The following is a 19,510-nucleotide window of genomic DNA, read 5'->3' as shown; positions in this document are numbered from 1 at the left end:
ACCTGGTCTCACATTTTTTCTTAAAAAAAACCTGCTACACCCAATAAATATCAAAGTTTTGTTTGGTAATACAGAAATATTATTGCCACCAAATATATTTTAATTGTCACTAACATTTTATCTATAACACTATTTCTTCTAGATCCTGACTCCAAGTGAGTTTTAGAATTCATGTTCTACCAATGGCAAGATGCTAAGCTTCATTATCTCTGACCTGAGTCCTGTCCGTGGCTCCTGGAGGGAACAGGCAAGTCACTTCACTGCGGTCCTCATCTACTTGCTGTCCTCTAAAGCGCCAAAATATTATTCAAATGCTCACCACAGTGCTTTCATTCAGTAAGGAATATTTATTAGGAGATATATTAACATGCTTAGATAGAAAGAAAAATGAACGCACACCCTGCATTCACGAATAACATGAACAAAACTTTCTCAGAAATTTTTATATTTTACAGCCATAGCATGTCTTGCTAATCAGAACACTGTTAGCTGTGATAATGATTTTTATAACCGCTCTCCTGACCTCTAGATTTAAATAATTTTAAAGTAAACCGTGGCAATGCGGAGTTCACAATATGAACTCTGAGGCCTGCACAGAGATGAGAGACTTCCCAGCCCGAGGACAGAAGCGTCCTGGCGCACGAGCACTTCCGGTCCGCCTGTGTCAGCCTTCTTTCCGGAGACGAAATGCTTCTCATTATCGCACAAGATTTAGCATTCAAATACCAATTTTAAGGACACATTTACTCATGGAGAACAATTAGTTGAACAAATAATTTTTTATAAGATATGTACCACCAAGAATTTAAGTTTCCCAAGAATATGTCCTTATGTTTAAGATAACTATCAATTCTGTATATTTTGATAATTATCTATAGCAGTCAAATAAAATCACCTGAACAACAATAATGACAGCCGCTGCTTGTTGAACACTTATTGTACAATTAGGCACTGAGCTGCGCACATCATGCACATCATACAATTTACTGTTGATGATAACTCAAGTGAGCAGGCCAGTTAACCTCACCATATAAACAAAACTGAGGCTTCCAGAGAGGCCAAGCAATCGCCAAATTCAAATAACTGTTAAGTTGTAGAGCCAGGTGTCTGAGGCAGTCTGTCCTACTGTGATCCAAAGCCAGGCTAATTAGTCTTACTCTGTGCCATTCATGAGAGCTCTGATCTGTGATAAATCTTAGTTTAATAACTTTATCTGCCATATATTTATGAAAGTATAGTCTGTATTTTTTTTTAAGATAAGAAGCAAGATCAATTCAGGTGGAACAGTGCTTCTGCCTCAGCTCATTTAAATATTATTATTTACATGTCTTCCCACCTTCATTATTCTAGTAAGATTATAAGTGCAAACACACAAGAGTCCATGCAACTATCCCACAAAGGAACGGAAATGTTCAGTACTACTGAATAAAGAACCCCAATTATTACATACAAAGTGCTTAAAAAAGACTTTATGAGATATCCAGGCCATATTTATTTTAGTATTTTCCAATAATTGACAAGATGGCATAATTTATAAATATCTCAAATCCATTTTTTTTTACTATGAGTCAAAATGTAGTATTTCACTAATCAAGTGAGTTCCATTATGTGTACTTAACGCAAAGTCACATAGCGTCAAAATGAAACCGATGGGCTTCCTGTCGTTTTTCTCTGTCGTCTGCTTTCTGGAAGAGAATTGTAGAGTAATTTAAGTGCTCAGAAAATATTAAGATTCATTTCTGAAACATAGTTTTTTAAAATATCAAAGAAATTTAGAACATAACAGGTATGATTTTCATAATTCAGCAATATTATAAAATATTTATATAGATCTAGTAGCTATTATATAATTAAGGATACATTACTTGAATTTAAAAATCAAAAAGAAATGTTTACATTATCATTACTTACTCTCTCCTTGAAAGCAAGAGTAAACATTAGATGCTAGAAGAGAATCACTGTTAACACTACTGTTAACAAACCAATCTAAACTAATTATAGTAAGATGATTATTATGTTTTAGTTAGCTTATTGATTTAGCAGATCTTAATTGACCATCTTCTAGTAAGATAGGAGAAAAAGTTTTATATTGTTCTTCAAGCATTTAAAGCCCAGAAAGGATGAAAACAAAACCTACCATGCATCAGATTGACCCTAACTGTATTATTTTGGGTTTGAGTGAGGAAAGGGCAAGCTTTGAAAATATTGTTTATGGAAATGGGAAGGGGCGTTCATCTCAAGCTGGAGTTTAGCGTGAGGAAGCCTGGCGAGTGTAGGAGGAGGAACACAGGAAAGGAAACGGAACACACAGCTAGCTGAGGGCCTGGTAAGGAACACAGTGAGCAAGAGGGTGAGTGACAGATAACGAGTGCAGGGTCTAGCGCGGCAGACGGGAGAACTGGAGTCCGAGAGACCCGCCTGAGCCGAGGAAGGCTCAAGGAAGGCAGACATGGGGGCAGCTGACTAACGTTGAAGATGAGACAGAAAGGGGAGAGAGGAAGTTTAGAATATCGGCTTTGGAGTGAGTGATCCTGGTAGAGATAGATCATTGTTACTATTAGAAATGGAGACAGAAACTTTGAGAGACAGCGATGAAGAGAAAACATTTTGAGATATAACAGTTGATTTTTTAGGGGAAACAGGCTGGAAAGTGTAGAAAGAAGAGGGCTTTGGCAGATGTGTAGGAAAGGTGCATTGGGAGGATGGGAAATAGCAGCGGCTGGGAGAGGTGAAAAACTGGGTAAAGAAACAGAAGGCCGAGAGTCCCAGGTGATAGATACAGTGGGTACATGGCTAAGCAGCCAGCTTCAGCTACTGCACCAGAGCTGCTGTGACCCCACACCTACCCCACAGTCAGACCCTGATAAAATAAGGGACTTAGTTTCCTCTCACAGGTCAAGAAATATATAGTGCTTTGGGTTATGCTGCCTTTAGACAAAGTACAGTGTCAGTCTACAATCTTAAACTTAACAGAATATATAATTTTGGGTTATTATTTCTCATACATAAGTGATTTTTCTTCAGAGTGACAAATCTATAAATATTTATCAGAATAATCAACATGTTCTCTTTTTCGTAAGTTACAAGAGCAGCGAGATACAATAGTAATTTTAGTTAGCAAAACATAATTCTGGTAGGCATGGCAGTCCAAAGAAAAAAGAGAAGCCCTCTCCTTTGTGACAGAAGCGTTTTTGGAGGACATTGCTGGCATCTATGGCTGAGAATCTGGAATTACTTTCTTCTTTCTTTGTGTGCTGCTCGGAATTGAGCCTATTCCCTCCATCATGGAGTTATATAGCCCAGCTCTTCAGTTCTGAAGAGAAACATTGTACCATAGTAAACTAACCAAAATTACACTGAAAAACAAACCTTTTCCTGCCAATGTAAAATGGCAATTATTGCCAAGATGAAAATGCAGACACCAATGAGGGCTACTGCAGTCAGCAGGACAATGTTACTCGGTGTAAGATACAATTTCGCACTCCAGCTGTAAAAACAGAATAATTAAAATTGTAAATTTTAACATAATAACACGATTAAATTGAGATCAGAAAGCAAAGAAGCTTATTAATTAATGAAACTTCATTGGTTAAATCACTCCCTCATCTAACAAAAGCAATTAAATTTAGATAATTTGAAGAATATTGATGATCCTAAAGTGTTCATCATTTTCTTAGAACTGAACTAGAATTTTCTTTTTCATGTATGGTTTTGGGGATTAAATCCAAGGTTTCATGTGTGCAGGGCCAATACTTTACAACTGATTTATATTCCAATCTCCCTGAAGTAGAATTGTTGATGAGATATATAATATTCATGTATTTTTGAGTTTGATCTTCAGAATTATTAAGTAAACTTACCAATAGTACTTTAGACAACTAAAGATGTCTTTTAAAAAGAACATTTTGATGTGTTGAATTTGAAATTTTTAACTCTAACAGCTCTGTAAGTCACATGATTTCACTAAGCCTTAGTTTCTGATGCTCCTGCACACACATGTAGTACAAGGAAAGCAATCTTATGTCTGAGTCGGCTATGTAAAACTTGCTTCATTTCTATGTTATGTTGGACATTTTAAAATTATTACAGTAACTTTTATGTTGAGACTAGGAAAGTCATTTGGCCTCTCCATGAATGTCAATATGTAGACAATGACATCAGCATAAACATCACCAGGTCTTCTCTCTTAAAACACTAAACATAATGCAGCACCTGTAAATACGGCAAAGCCTAAATTTGGGGTCTTATTACTAACTCTGGGCAGTTATGCACACAGAGCTTCTTGTTCTCCCTGGAAACAGGAAATGACTGTGTTTTCATTTTAAAAGATTAATAAGGGCAAGATCATTCTAATGAACAGTAAGTAGCTATTGATGTATTTTGACATAATTAAAATTTATTGATCCATAAGTTAGTCTTTAGTCAGTAAATCTCAGAATACACCTCAAACAAAAATCAATTAGGGTTTTTATTATGTACATAAATTTGAAAAGGACATTTCTTTGGAAAGAGCAAGAGAAACATGAAAAATGTTCTGATTATGGACGAAAGCTGTGACAGGATTTTTCAGAAATTCATAACTATAAGCCTTAAGAAAAACGAGTATTGTTGAGTACCTTACAGTAGAAAATAAAACTTATGTATTTTTTTGTGACAGGGTCTTGCTCTATAGCCCAATGTATCCTTGAGATTATCTATCCTGCCTCAGGTTCTTGGTACTGGGGTTTCAGGTATGAACTATTACGTTCAGAAAAAAAAACAGTTTTAATAAAACATTTAAAAATAATTTCTGTTTATTTTGTGTGCATGCATGTATGCATGGATGTGTGGCTATGGAAGAGGGACTCAGCTTTCCTAATGTGGATGCTGGGAACTGAACTCGGGTCTTCTCCAAGATTAGCAATCACTCTTTATTACTGGGTCATCTCTTTAGCCTCTAAAACGGTTGTTTTTTTCCTTTCTTGAGTTGTTTTAGTTCTATTTTTTTTTTTAAAGATCTTTTTCCCCAAAGACCAAGATATTGGTCATTTTCGCTTTAAGAGAAACAAAAGGTTAATCTTCAGTTTTCTACTGAGGAGATTTCTTGTATACTCTGTCAGAGATATGCATACATGACCATGTATGTACAGATACCTTCTTTTAAAATAACAATATATATTTCTCCATTTTGCTTGTTTTCTTTTTTCCCTCCCTGTTGTATACTGATCTATGTCCATGACAATAAACATAAATGAGTCATTACAGTGTACTCTATTATTACTACATGTTCTAGAGTTTTCCTGCTCCTCATACACATTTTATAGTTTCCTGTCAACTTCATGTAGAGAAAGACACCACAAATATACAACACTGGATCATTAAAAAAAACAAAACAAAACAAAATGAAAAAAAAAAACCAAAACAAACAACTCCCCAAACAAATAAAAAAACAAAACCAGGCACCAGGGCCAAGCTTGGTAGTTTCAGGTTCTCAGGAGGATGACCTGGGAGGGTTGCTGGAGCCCCAAGTTTCAGATCAGCCTAGGCAACATGGTGAGACTTTATCACAATAACAAAAGCAAACCTCAATCCACTCCAGCTCTGAAGCAGGCAAACAGCTACTTTTATTAGTGTTATCATCTTATACACGCAGTGATGTCCTAACAAGTCAGCTGTCTAGCAGGGTGCGTAAATCTGCTTCATGACATGGATTAGTTTTCATGGGGTAAATTCTATCACAGTAACAGACTTTAAGATGACTTTACTGAATAAAGATAGAAAAAGATGGACACAGTGAACTCATGAGATGATATGTACTGGTTCTAGCATATCACTTAATATACCCATCTAAAATTTTAATAAATACTGGAGCTAAGAGAGCAGCTCACTGGTAGAATGCTTGTTTGGTATACACAAGGCAATGGGTTCAACTCCCAGCACTGCAAAACAGACACACACACACCAAACAAATAAATAAAATTAGTATTTACAACTAGTGACAATTAAACATATATAATATGTATAAATTACTAGTTAAGTTGTCTTTTGCCCTAATAGGAATGAAATTTATTCCTTATGAAACACTAGGGTAGGTGTGTTTAATAAATGAGGCATTGGGCACTCAGGGAAACAGATATAAATATGATAGTTTATAAAACATGCCACTGGATGTCTACCAAACTGAGTTCAAGCAAGGAAGGGTATTACCTTCGAGGGACATTGTGAGGATACGGAATGACAATCAGCTGGGAATTTGGAATAATTGCTGTCCACTCTTGTTTTCTTATAGACTGAAAAGAGAATTTAATAACATTTAATAGCTAAGACACATATAAAAAGCAATTATCAGTTTAAATATGAAAAAGAAACCAACCAACCAACCAATCAAGCAACCAAACAAACAAAAACCTAAACCCTCAAGTATTTTGAGAATTTGAAATCCTAAGTATAGAGGATTATATTTGTGTGTTATGGTTCGTTCACTTAACAGATACTGGACAATTTAGCAGGCATTATTCAAGGTGCCATGTGTAGATGCTGACGGGAGCGAAAATTCAAGTCAGGAAATATAAACTGTGTATAACTGCAATAATGCTACTTTTATGTTAACAGATATTACTTATGCTGTAAGTGATATATATTAAGAAGAAATAGCAGATAAAAAGGATAAGAAGTCACAAAGTTTAATGGGGAAGAAATGGAAAAACTATATAATAACAAATCATGGTACGTTCTCAGATACACTTAGACAGGTCACTATGAATCAGTTTTTAATTATTTAAAGGCAATAAAGTATCTGAATTCAAATTCAATTATATTCAAATTATTGGATTTAAATGTTTAAATGGTAAATATTAAAGCAGATTGTGAATAAATTAAATGTTTACTTGCCTTCTCTCCAGATGGACGGGGAATACCAACAAAAAGATGGTCTAGAAAGTTGGCACTTCTGCCTAAACCAAGTACATTGTAAGGTAGTTGGAGAGCTAAGTGTGCTGACTGGCTGAGCTGTCCAGCTAGATTCATGAAGACAAAAACAAACAAACAAAAACACCTTTGAAAATACTGCACTTATCAAGTGTTGAAGTCCTAAAATGTTAAATTCAGGTATAATATGTGAGATGAACATTCAGTTAATTAATATTAATGATTACTGGTTCACAAAAATCTGCTTTGTTTGAGATAGAATTTCTATACTATAAATAACATCTTCTTATAAAATATAGCACATGGCTCTGAGATATCCTAAGAGTTTACCTCAGTGAGCACAATGTATTTTAGGACCTTTAGTAAAATACTCGATACCCACAGCTAGTACACTTTACTTGTCAGCCAGGCTACACTTCCTGCTGTGGGCAATCTCTCTAAGCTGTCTATCCTGAAGATTTCATATAAATACAGTCATACAAAATATGGCCTTTGTAGCTGGCTTCTTTCACTTGACATGTTCTCAAGGTTAATGTTATAGTATGTTTCAATACGTCATTAACTGTCAAATAGCATGATACATACTACATTTGTTTCATTAATTTCATAAATAGACGAGTAATTTCCACCTTTGGCTATCATTAAATAATACTGCTATGAACATTAATATACATACTTTTGTATTTACTAGATTATATACATAAGAATACGGATAATTAATTGCCTATTCCAAAATAGGCACCAGAGACAATCTCTTGTGTTCCCAACATGAAGGAATCATAAGTGTTTGAGATATTAGATTTGCCAGTTACCCCAATCTAATCATTATACATTATATATATGTTTTGAAATGTTATATTGTATAAATAAATATGTACAATCATGATGTATCAATTAAATGTAGTATATATGTATGTAAAGGTAAAATGTACCTGTCCCATTTCATACACATACAAGCAACTGTATGAAGGTTCAAAATTTTCCATATCCTAGTGAACACTTATTATTAGCATCTTGATGGCTGGGAAGCAGCTTCTCTGATATCAGAGTTGAACTTATATTCCCACTAACAAATGATGTTGAACTTCTTTCAAATGCTTGCTGTTCATTTGTGTGTCTTCTTATTTTTGTGAACTTAGTAGTTATCTATTTCAAATTGGATTTTTGTCTTTTTTCCTGATCAGTATAAGAAAAGGTTTGCTAGCTTTTAAATATGCTTCTAAAGTATCCTTTGGTTTGCTGTTTTCTATATATTCTCTACTTCATTTATTTCCTGTCTTCTGCTTAGCTTAGATGTTTTATGTTTTACAGTTTCTCAAGGTGAAATATTATAATACTCACTACAGACAGTAATTTCCACGGGGTCACTAGCCCAGGCTGGTCTAGAATTCCCTATGTATCTAGGATTATCTCAAATTTATGCACCTCCTGCTTCCACCTCCAGAGTTCTATAGGATTATAGGTCAGTGAAACAGGTTTAAGAGTTGCTGAGGATCATCCCTAGGCCCCATGCATGGCAGACTACTATTCTCCCAGCTGAACTATATCCCTGCTCATGTACGCACTTATTTTTTTAATGTAGGCATTTTAATCAATAGATTTTCCTATTATAAGAAAGATTTTAGCTGCATTATATGGATTTTAATATGTTGTATTTTTTTACATTTACTTTTTTATTTCACATTATTTTCACATTTACTTCAATGTATTTTCTAATTTCTTTAATTTTTCTAGTCCATTATTTATTTTTGGAGTGTGTTGTTTGATTTCCATATTTTTACAGACTTCTAAAATGTTCTTGATTTTAAAAAAGATTTACTTATTTTATGAATATGTGCATGTGTCTGAGTGTACATATGTACACCACATGCATACAGATGCTTTCAGAGACCCAGAGGGTAATTTGTATCCTCTGGAAATGAAGTAACAGGTGGTTGTGAGTCACCTAACATGGATGCTGGCAACCAAACCTTTGACTTCTGCATAAGCATCAAGTGCTCTTAAATGCTGAGCTATATTTTAAGCTCCCTCTTACTGATTTTTAATATATGGTTAGGGAACACACTTGTTATGATTTCAGTCCTTTAAGATTTACTGAGTTTTGTTTCATGACATAGTGTATGGCCTATATGAGAAAATGTTCTGTGTGTACTTAAAAACAATGCATATTCTAGGTGCAGTGTTCTATGCATTTCTCTTAGGAATTCACATCTTTAAGTGATTAACTGCTTAGCCGTGTGACCCATTTTGAAAGAGATGTCCTCACCAGTCAATCATCAATCAACCAATCATTTGTCAATCAGTGTGTCTCAATATATTGCTAACCTTAAATTTGAACTTCAGGGCTCACATGATTCCCCTACTTTAGCCTTTGGAGTTGGGACTACAGAAAAGAGTAATTAATACATGACTATGTCTGGCTCCAGTTATTTACTGTTGAGTTATCCATCCTTACTTCCATTCTTCATTAATTTTATAGCGCTGATGTTATGTGCATCCATACCCTGAGTTGCTGCATCTTCTGATGGACTCACATTGAAAAAACTATTATTATTATTATTGGTGTATGTGTGTAAATGCTTGTCATGGCTTATGTGTGGTGTTCAGAGGACCCTTCTGCAGGAGTTAGTTGTCCCCTTCCACTGTTTGGGTCCTGGGGATTGATGATGTTTGGCTTGACTCACTGACCATCTCACCAGACCACGGACTCACCTTTTCATTATTTCTAGTAACAGTTTTTGTCTTCAATGTCTAGAGAATTTCCTATAGACACAATAATCTTGTTATCAATTCTGATGCAATCTTTTGATTCTTTTTTGATTGAGTGCTTTATTTATTTACTTTAAAAATAATTACTGATGAAAGAATTTGTGTCAGTGCCCAGATAGGTCAGAAGAGAGTCAGATATCAGGGCACTGCAGTTACAAACATTAGCAGCTGCCATGCAGGTGCTGGTGCTAATGCTGGGAATTAAACCTGGACCCTCCGCAAGAACAAGTGCATTTAATCATTTGGGCCATCTCTCCAGAACCTCAGTGTTTTCTTTTAATATATTTTGAGTGTTACTATCCTAGTGGTTCTTCCAGTGATTTCAGTTAATAGCACAGGAAAACAAAATCTAGTTCAGATTAATAGAAATGTAATTGGAAGATCATATAAAAATTTGCTTCAGTATAACTGTTGATCTGATTTGTATGGATTTAAATTGCTGTCTATATCAGTCTTAAAGGGGATCTATTAAGTGATAAAGAGTTCTACTAGTGTGATTAATTCTGTTTCTGTTTATCTGAGCATATCTAGAGTACTTCATATATGAAGGATAGTTTTGCCCATCTTTGACTGATAGTTTCCATTGCAGCATGTATAATGTATTATCCACTGCCTTCTTGTCTACAGATGATGTGATAGTTTACCTTTTTTTGTGTTGCTTTCAAGAATATCTCTTGAGAGTTGATACGCTTGAATATGGGTTTTTGTGTTTACCCTATTTGGGGTTTGCAGATCTTCTCAGATGTGTGTATTAACATTTGTCATAAAATTTGGGTGGTTTTAGCAATGACTTACACATTATTTCTGCTTTTCTTTCCCTGTTTTTTGTTCTAATACTTCTATTATCAATATCTTGGTATGCTTGATGATGTCTCCTTAAGTCTCTGAGACTGTCACTTTTATTTTCTTACAATTTAAGAGGATACCTTCAACTGATATATATTCAAGTGTTCAGATTATTTTCCTAGCTCAAATATCACAGAGCCGTCTACTAATATCTTCAAATACATACTTTCCAACTACAGAATTCCTACTTGATTTTGGTAGGTCTGAGACCTAAACTGAAGGACGCATACATGCTGGAAGTTACTATTACAGGGTTGACTTCCTACCTCTACCTGATTTAAAAATGACTCTATTTATCCTTTTTACTTAGTAAGTTTAACTTTCTTTTCCTTTAAGACTTTGAATACAGAGGTAGCTGATTTATGGTCTCTACAAACTCCAATATCTGGTTCTTTAGACATTTTCTTTTTTGGTATGTATATATGGTACATTTCTATTTATCTATATGACCTATAAATTTTGTTGAAAATTAACTTTTTAGGTAACATGACAACTAAAATATAGAATGATTTGATAATCCTCCATCCTGAAGCTGTTTTTGCTGTTACTGTTATGTGTTTGGTGGCTGTATTTGGTCTGCATTTGCTGTGACAAAATACCCAGCCAAAACAACTTAAGGAAGGAAGGGTCTATCTTTACATAGATGTGAAAATTCTCAGTGAGTTATGACAAACTTAACTTAAGACTACATTAAGAAAACCATACAGCATGATCAAGCTGGTTTCTTTCCTAAGATTGGTTCAACATATGCAAGCCAGTAAGTACATTATAGCATATAAATAGACTTAAGGACAGAAAACACAAGGACAGCTCAATGGATACAGAAAAGTTCTTTAACAATGCTTAACATTCCTTCATAATAAAACCTCTAAAGAAAGTAGGGAATAAAAGGAACATGTGTCAACATAATAAAAAGTTTCATATGCCAAATATATAGCTATAATTATATGGAAAATGACCATTTCATCTAAAAATCAGAAAGATAGTATTCCCACTTTTCACTGTTAACTCAATAAAGTGCTGGAAGTCTTAGGGTAATGTAACAAGAGAAAGAAACAAGAGGGCTACAAACAGTAGTCAATTTATTCTTTTGCAAATGTTAAATGATCTTGTACTTCAAAGACCCTAAAGACACCAGTAGAAAATCCTTAGACTTGTAAACACAGCAAGTTTACAGAACACAAAAGCAACATATATTAGAATATATGATAAACTTGCTGAGGAAGAAATCCAGGTTTATGACAGGTTTCAAAAAATAATTTGATATAATTCTAAGGATGTAAAAGACTACAACAAAGGAAACTTTTAAGATACTGAAAAAAATTAAAGGCATAGGAAAAGAAAATGTCTCTAAGACTCATGGATTGTCAAAATTAGTGTTGCGACAATGGCTATGTTGTAAAAAGTGATACAGATTCATCACAGTGCCCATCAAAATCCCCATAGCATTGTTCACAGTACTAGAATAAAAATCCTTAATTTCTTAGAGAAGTAGATAAGATTCCAAACAGCCAAGGCCATCTTGAGCTGAAAGAACAATTAATACTAAAAATATCTCAGATTACCTGATCTCAAATTCAAGAGCCACAGAACCAGTGTGAACTGGCACAAAAACAGACATGTTGACCAAGGGAATGGAAATAAACTCACACAGCTAGAGCCAAAAGGTATCAAAATATACACTGAGCTGGGTATATGTGTTAGCTCATGCCTGTAATCACAGTACTAGTGAGGCTGGGGTGTGAGGACTGCCATGAATTTCAGGTCAGCTGAGTACACAGACCATGATGCACGACTTGAAAGTGAAAGGAGAGGGCCTTTTAAGATTAATGGGCACAGGCCAGTGTCTTCTGAAAATAGGATATAGGAACGAGCCAAAGAATTGCAAAGTGGCGTTACACGAACCTAAAGCTTTCTGCTCAGCAAAGGAGACAGCTACAGAATGAGGAAAAAACAGCTTTTTCAACTTCATGTCAAGCATGGAAATACTATTGAGGATCTATAAAGAACTGCAAAAAAAAAAAACAAACCAAAAACAACAACAACAACAACAACAACAAAAAAACCCATTAAGACCAAAATCATCTGATCAATACATGGGCTAATGAACTGAATAAGCTTCTCATAGAATTACAGATGGCCAATAGAAACTCAAAGAAGGTTCTAACATTCTCAGCCATCAGAGAAATGCGAATTAAAACTACTTTGAGATTCTATCTTAACTCTGGTCAGAAATAGCTATTATCAAGAAATAAGACATCTGCTGTGAGACTGTGTCTCCTATATAGGTCAGGAAAACTGTACTCATAAAATATCAGCAATACAGTAGCCCAAACAAGACCTGGACAGTGGAAAAACCAGCTGACATGTCAACATGGATGAGGGAACCCAGGAGGTTGTGTGTGTGTGTATAAAGCATACACATGTACATGTATGTACAGATTTAACAATAACGAACAAAGCGAAAACAAATTACTGCTGTGAGAGAGACCTGGTGAGAGTGTAACTCCTTTCTTCTTGTTTCTTTTTCAAGACAGGGTTTCTCTGTGAAAACGGTCATGGCTGTCCTGGAACTTGCTCTGTAGACCAGGCTAGCCTTGAACTCTCAGAGATCCACCTGCCTGTGACTCCCAAGTGCTAGGATTAAAGTCATGAGCCACCACTGCCTGGCAAAAGAGCAATTCTTATTCACTGCTGGTGAGAATGTAAACTTGAGTAGCCACTATGGAAATCATTATAAAGTTTTTTACAAAAAAACCTTCAAATAACTGAAAATAGAGCTGCCATATGGCCCATCTATAACACTGTGGGATGTTACACACACACACACACACACACACACACACACACACACACACACACACACACGAGATGGCAAGTCAACATATCACAGAGATACTTGCACATCTATTTACATTGCTGTACTATAGAGCTAAGAAACAGAATCAGACTAGATGCCCATCAACAGATGAGTAGATGAAGAAAATGTTGCAAATATATGATGCAATTTTATGCTACTATAAATAAAAATGAAACCACGACATTTTTAGGTAAAACAGAAACCACTCTTTAAATCAGACAAGTCAGACCCAGAAAGTCAAATTCTGCATGCTTCTGTTCTAATGTGTGGAATCTAGATTTAAACGAGTGTGGTGGGGAGGGAAGGGAGAGATCTGAAGTGGAGGAGAGAAAATGTCATCGGACACATTTGGCATGAAAGACGGAAGAACTATGTGAGGGAAGGAAGGGAATCTTCCATAAGAGACAGTAGTGGAGAGGAAGAGAAATTAGAAAAGTTTAACATATGCATCACAATGTTGCAAGGAAATTCATTACTTTGTATGGTATCCTAAAAAATAAAAAGGAACATGGTAAGACGAGATAAAAAGGTTAATGATGAAGTTGAACAAAACGATGTTTTCTATGGGGCCTTAGAGCATTTCCTTGGAACCGCCACATTTTAGAGGATCTTTAGTTTTAACTTTAAGTTGTGTAACACACACTGATGCAAAATTTACCACCTTAGCCATCTTTACCCGTGCAGTTACAGAGACCAAGCATCTCCACACAGTTGTACAGCCATCACTACTTGTCTCCAGAGCTCCTAATTAAACTCATTGTTGCACTTCAGCCCTCTCTCCTTACAACCACAGTTGTACTCTTTAGATACGGATTCTGCAATGAGGGAATCTCATATAAACACAATCATATAGTATTGATCTTTTTGTGACTGTATTATACATTTTGCTTAATACAATGTTCTGTAAGTTCATTTATGTTGTAGCATGCGTCAACATTCCCTGTAAATACTATTTCTTTATGTGTATATACTTCATTTTGTCTATCTACTCATATATGCATAGATACTTTTGACCCTGTCTCAAAAAAGAAAAACAACAACAACAACAAAGACATCTTGGTTATACAAATCTCTCTCAGCAAAACTGCTTTTTTGCATGCTATCTCCTGCAGAGGATTTGCTTTAAGACATGGTGATTCTGTTCACTCCTGAGGCACCAACACAGTTTTCCACAGAGGCTTCACAGTCATTTTTTTTCCTTACCTTAGTATACACCGGTTAACTTCTTGTGCGTTTGTGTGTGTGGGAGGGCATGGGTGGTGATGGTGGTGTGTGTAGTACTTACATGTGAATACTGGGGTGTATGTGCCTGTGCATGCACATGCAGAAGCCAGAGTTGGACACTCGGTCCATTATTGATCTTGTATTGCCTATAGATGATGTCTCTCATTGAACCCAAAGCTTGCCGTTTTGGCTAAGCTAGCTAGTCATTTAGCTCTTAGAATCTACCGGTCTCCAACTCCCAATGCTGGGGTTACAGGTGCTATACACTTTTTATGTGGGTGCTGGGGATTTGAACTTACATCCTCATGCTTATAGAACAAGCACTTCTACTTACTGAAATATTTCCACAACCTCAAATTCTAATTAGTAGCAGTTATTCTGTTGAACAGGAGTCAAATTTTTAAAAAATATTTATTTATTTATTTATTTATTTATTTATTTATTTATTTATTTATTATGTATACAATATTCTGTCTGTGTGTATGTCTGCAGGTCAGAAGAGGGCACCAGACCTCATTACAGATGGTTGTGAGCCACCATGTGGTTGCTGGGAATTGAACTCAGGACCTTTGGAAGAGCAGGCGATGCTCTTAATCACTGAGCCATCTCTCCAGCCCCAGGAGTCAAATTTTTTATTTACATTTTCCTAATAACCACACTGAGTATCTTTTCATGTACTTTTTGGCCATCTGGATGTCTTCTTTGGGGAAGTGTCTATTCAAGGCCTATGCCTATTTAAATATTTTATTGTTGTTGTTGTTTGGTTCATCACAGTAATAAAAAATGAAGAAATAAATGTTGATATTTTTGTCCTGAATAGCTCTTGAAATCTGTTTATGTATGTCACAGAAAAGGTACAATAAAAAAATTTGATCAGGGCTGAGACATGAGTGTGACAGCAGTTTGCCTCCGCACCGAAAGAAGATGCCACACATGCACGCCCTCCCACGTGCTCTTACCTGAGCCGTTTTTCAGATATCCATTTGCATCAACTGTTGTGTACATGATATAAGGTCCAGGCTGATTCACTCCAAAGGGCTGCAGTGAGAAAGGAAATAGTTAGTCTTGGAAAGTAAGTAAATGATTTGAATGTCAGGAAAATTTATTATATAGGTAAAAAAACAAAAAAGCCAAAAGTGAAGAATATTTATTAATTCCTAGAAATTTGCATACATTTATATACTGTATCTTCATACCTAACCTGTCTTTCCCCTCCTAGCTCCAAAGTCCCCAATATCCCACCCCACTTTTGTGTTTTCTTCTTTTTAAGTAGTCCAATGAGTCTAACTTTAGTGCTGCCTCTTATGCCATGTCTGTATGGGGGGCAGGCAGTAGGCATCTACTAGAACATAGGCAATTTACCATCAGTAACAAACCAATTCTTTATTTGTCTCTCAAATATTACATCCCAACTGCAGTTTCCCCTCCCTCCTCTCCTTCCAGTCCCCCACCCCCACTCCAGATCCACTCCTCCTCCTTTCTCTGCAGAAAAGGGCAGGCCTCCCATGTAGATCAACCAAACATGGCATAGAGTTGCAGTAAAACTAGGCACATCCTCTCATATCAAGGCTGGATGAAGCAACCAGTAGGAGGGAAAAGGTTCCAAAAGCAGGGAAAGAGTCAGAGACAACCCCCACCCACCACTCCCACTGGTAGTAGTACTACAGGAACCGAAGCTACACAATCATAACATATGCAGAGGACATAGGTCAGATCCATGCAGGCTCCCTGATTGCTGCTTCAGTCTCTGTGAGCCTCTGTGAACCCCGATTGCTTCTGTGCACTGTTTTCTTGTGGTGCCTTCTGGCTCCTGCAATCCTTCCTTTCCCTCTTTTCCAGGATTTCCAGAGTTCTGCCTAATGATTTGTTGTGGGTCTCTGCATCTGCTCCTATTGGTCTCTGGGTGAAGCTTCTCTGATGACAATGATGCTAGATACCAGTCTGGTTACAAAAGGGAGCTGGTTCAGGCTCTGTATCCCCTATTACTAGGTGTCTTTGCTAGGGTCACCATCATGCATTCCTGCTTCATTTAGGTCTGCATGTCAGGACTAAGATATTTACTTCCTGGATTCTGCTGCTAGTTCACAGCTGGATTCTACTTGGCAACTCTTCTCAGCTACCGTGTGCTGTGCCACATGTCTGAGTGCAATATCTGATTAACGTAGGAATTGAGAGGCCCTCACCCTCTGCCTCAGTTGAGGCTGTCTGAAGAATCACCTTAGCTTTAGGGCTCTCCATGCATTGCAAACCAACCTCTTTCTTCCTGCCAACCCTGCTTTCCTGACTACTTCAGAATTATTTTGTTTCCAAGTACAGTAAAGATGTCTCCACTATAGAAGTTTCTCAACTATACCTACATGAAAGTATTGGAATTGTAATGCTTTAAATGGATTGTAAGGATATGAAACTATAATCAAAACATCTGCCATTGTGTTGAACTTTCTCACTGAACTCCAAGACTTGGGAAAACTTAACTTCTCTGAGGCTCAGTGTTTCTATATATATTAAAGTGATGGTTAGTATTTTTTTGAGGCTGGGGAAATTGCTCAGCAGGTTAAAGCCTTGCAAGGCTTAAGAGCTGAGTTCAGACTCTTGTAAAGGCTGGATGTGGTAATTATTGTCTATAATGTGGCGTTTACTTGCCGTGAAACCAGAAGAGTGGCATGGCTGTGGTGATGTTTGCGAAGAGGACATGTATCCTCTATTGCACTGTGAGAGTCAGCCCTACAGAGGATAATGCTGCCTGCCCCTTATATGCAGAGGCACTGACTGCTAGTGGGAACAGAGCAGAAGGACAAGGCCTCTTCCAGCCTTGCGCAGTTTCTCTTGCTCTGTATGAAAAGAGGTCATTTTCAGCCAGCTGGGATTGCTGAACTGAAACCTACAGATTTCAGTTCCAGTATCGGAATACAGTGGGTTTGGAGCTGGCAGACAGTAAGTTAGTAACTGGCACACCTTCTCTGCTTCCAGTTAAGCTGCTTGCCACACTGTCTGCTCTGATATTAATAGAGCCATCCTCTCATCCTGGTTCATGACTGTGTGGTATGCCCTTCTGCGTGGCTTTGTTTTCAACTTTTCTGTTCTTCTATTTCAGACATGTGTATCCTAAGACAGAATATAGTCAGGGACTGTATTATTCTTCAAAGATAACAGGCTTAAACTTAGTTAAGATATTTAGCACTTTTAGATCGAAAATTTATCACTGGTATGTTCCGATTGCTATCTACCACATCTGGTTTCTGTCTGGTCCCTGTGTCTCTTATCCTTTGGAGCTAATGAATAAATTGTATGATCTCTTTTTAAAAAAAGAATTAAGTTTACTTACTGTTATCTTTCGAGGACAGTCATTAGAACATAGACCACTAAGAACTGTGGAAAGATAAAGAACAGCCTATTACTAATGTTATAAGCTTACATTAAAAATAAGAACTAATTCCCCCCTCAAAGTCTATTAATACATTTGCTGACTCATGACCACAGATAGGAACCACTTCAATTTCTGAGCAAATCAAATTTCACTTTACACCTATGTCTTTCAAAATTAATTTAAAAAACTTAAAATCTGTTCATTTTATACGTGTCTTTAAAAATTAATTAAAAAATTTACATCTTTGTGTATGTTCATGTGTGGGGGTGTAGATATATATGGGGCCCAGTGTATGTATGGAGGTCAGAGATTAACTCTAGTAGTATTAAAAAATAGCTATCTTCCAACACTAATTCCTGATAAAACTCCCAGTCACTGAGGAAGGAAGTGAACCTTTTCACTATGACACAGGAGAGTCCTTGCACGGCGAATGTGCCCAGTGGTGAAATGTGGTGCTTATGAGGGAGACGGCAAAGATGTCCACTCTTATTCCTTCTCGCTAGCACAATGAAGACATGAAAGGCAAAGAAATTGGAGAGGGGAAGAAAACTGTTCCTCTTTACAAATGGCTGTCTATAAAGAAAAATTATCCCAAAAAACTATTTTAAAAAATACCTTCCTAGAATCAATAAGTGAGTTCAGTGAGCTGCACTGAAATGTTTATTTCCACATACTAAAAATGAACACATGAAAACCAAATTAAAATATACAGCAGTATTTAAACTCTTTCCAGATAATACAGGAATATACATAATAAAATACACAAGGCCTTTATGAGTCCAGCCCCAGTGAGACAGGTACCGGCAAGGAACTGGCTACAGAGAAGAAATGGCACAGGGAAATGAGAGGGAAACTTTCACCGCTGCAGAGGATGCTCATGGAGAGACTGTGTTGTATTAAAAGTGGAAGCAGTGGCAGAAATCCATAGCTTAATCAGACATATGACTAGATGTACATGTATGTGAAGCCTGACTTCCATTTTCCTATTTGTGTCCAAAAGGAACCTGTAAGAAATGACAAACCACTAACATGTACACTAAGTATCGAGAGCCTGGGTTTTGCATCCATGGAGAAATGTGTGTGATTCAAGGCACAGGTCAAGGGCTGTACAAAATGAAACTCTGAGTGCCAGCCTATGAATGTAGAAGGATGGGGGTGTGGAGAGAGCTCAGCAGTTAAGAGGTTTTGCAGAGGATCCAAGGTTTGGTTTCTAGAGCCCTATGGTGACTTACAACTGTAACTCCAGTTCCAGGGGCTCTGATACCCTCCTTCTGATCTACAAGGTTCCTGCATGCATGTGGTAGAGATACACACACTCAGGCAGCCATACACAATACAATCAATAAATACAAAAAAAGATAATGTAGAAAGAATCATTATTTGACAAAAGCTGAGGCAGGAGTGATCAATAGACTCTCATGGTAGCAGGTAAAAGTTTGATATAAAAAGGAGACAAGCAATACCAAAACTCTGTCTGCAGGAATAGGGAAGGGAAAAACAGTGGCTGTAGGAGAGACAAAACTGGCCATCATGGGGCT

General features: G+C 36.7%; 1 protein-coding gene across 1 annotated transcript in view; it reads right to left on the bottom strand.

Moving 5' to 3' along the window:
- Nucleotides 1-348: 348 nt before the first annotated feature.
- Itfg1 (integrin alpha FG-GAP repeat containing 1) overlaps nucleotides 349-19,510 on the bottom strand; it is a 110,644-nt gene continuing 91,482 nt past the window's right edge. Inside the window, exons 13-18 of the mRNA XM_057754200.1 lie at nucleotides 17,931-17,974; nucleotides 15,565-15,643; nucleotides 6,871-6,995; nucleotides 6,187-6,269; nucleotides 3,370-3,487; nucleotides 349-1,685 (exon numbers count right to left, since the gene is read on the bottom strand). Coding sequence (XP_057610183.1) covers nucleotides 1,626-1,685; nucleotides 3,370-3,487; nucleotides 6,187-6,269; nucleotides 6,871-6,995; nucleotides 15,565-15,643; nucleotides 17,931-17,974 — 509 coding nt within the window. The 3' untranslated portion in view covers nucleotides 349-1,625. The remainder of the gene's footprint in view (nucleotides 1,686-3,369; nucleotides 3,488-6,186; nucleotides 6,270-6,870; nucleotides 6,996-15,564; nucleotides 15,644-17,930; nucleotides 17,975-19,510) is intronic.

The sequence above is a fragment of the Chionomys nivalis genome, chromosome 21 (assembly GCF_950005125.1).
Source record: "Chionomys nivalis chromosome 21, mChiNiv1.1, whole genome shotgun sequence".
NCBI classification, from domain to species: domain Eukaryota; kingdom Metazoa; phylum Chordata; class Mammalia; order Rodentia; family Cricetidae; genus Chionomys; species Chionomys nivalis.
The sequence above is the reverse complement of the archived record's forward strand: the minus strand, read 5'-3'. Positions and strand labels throughout refer to the sequence as shown.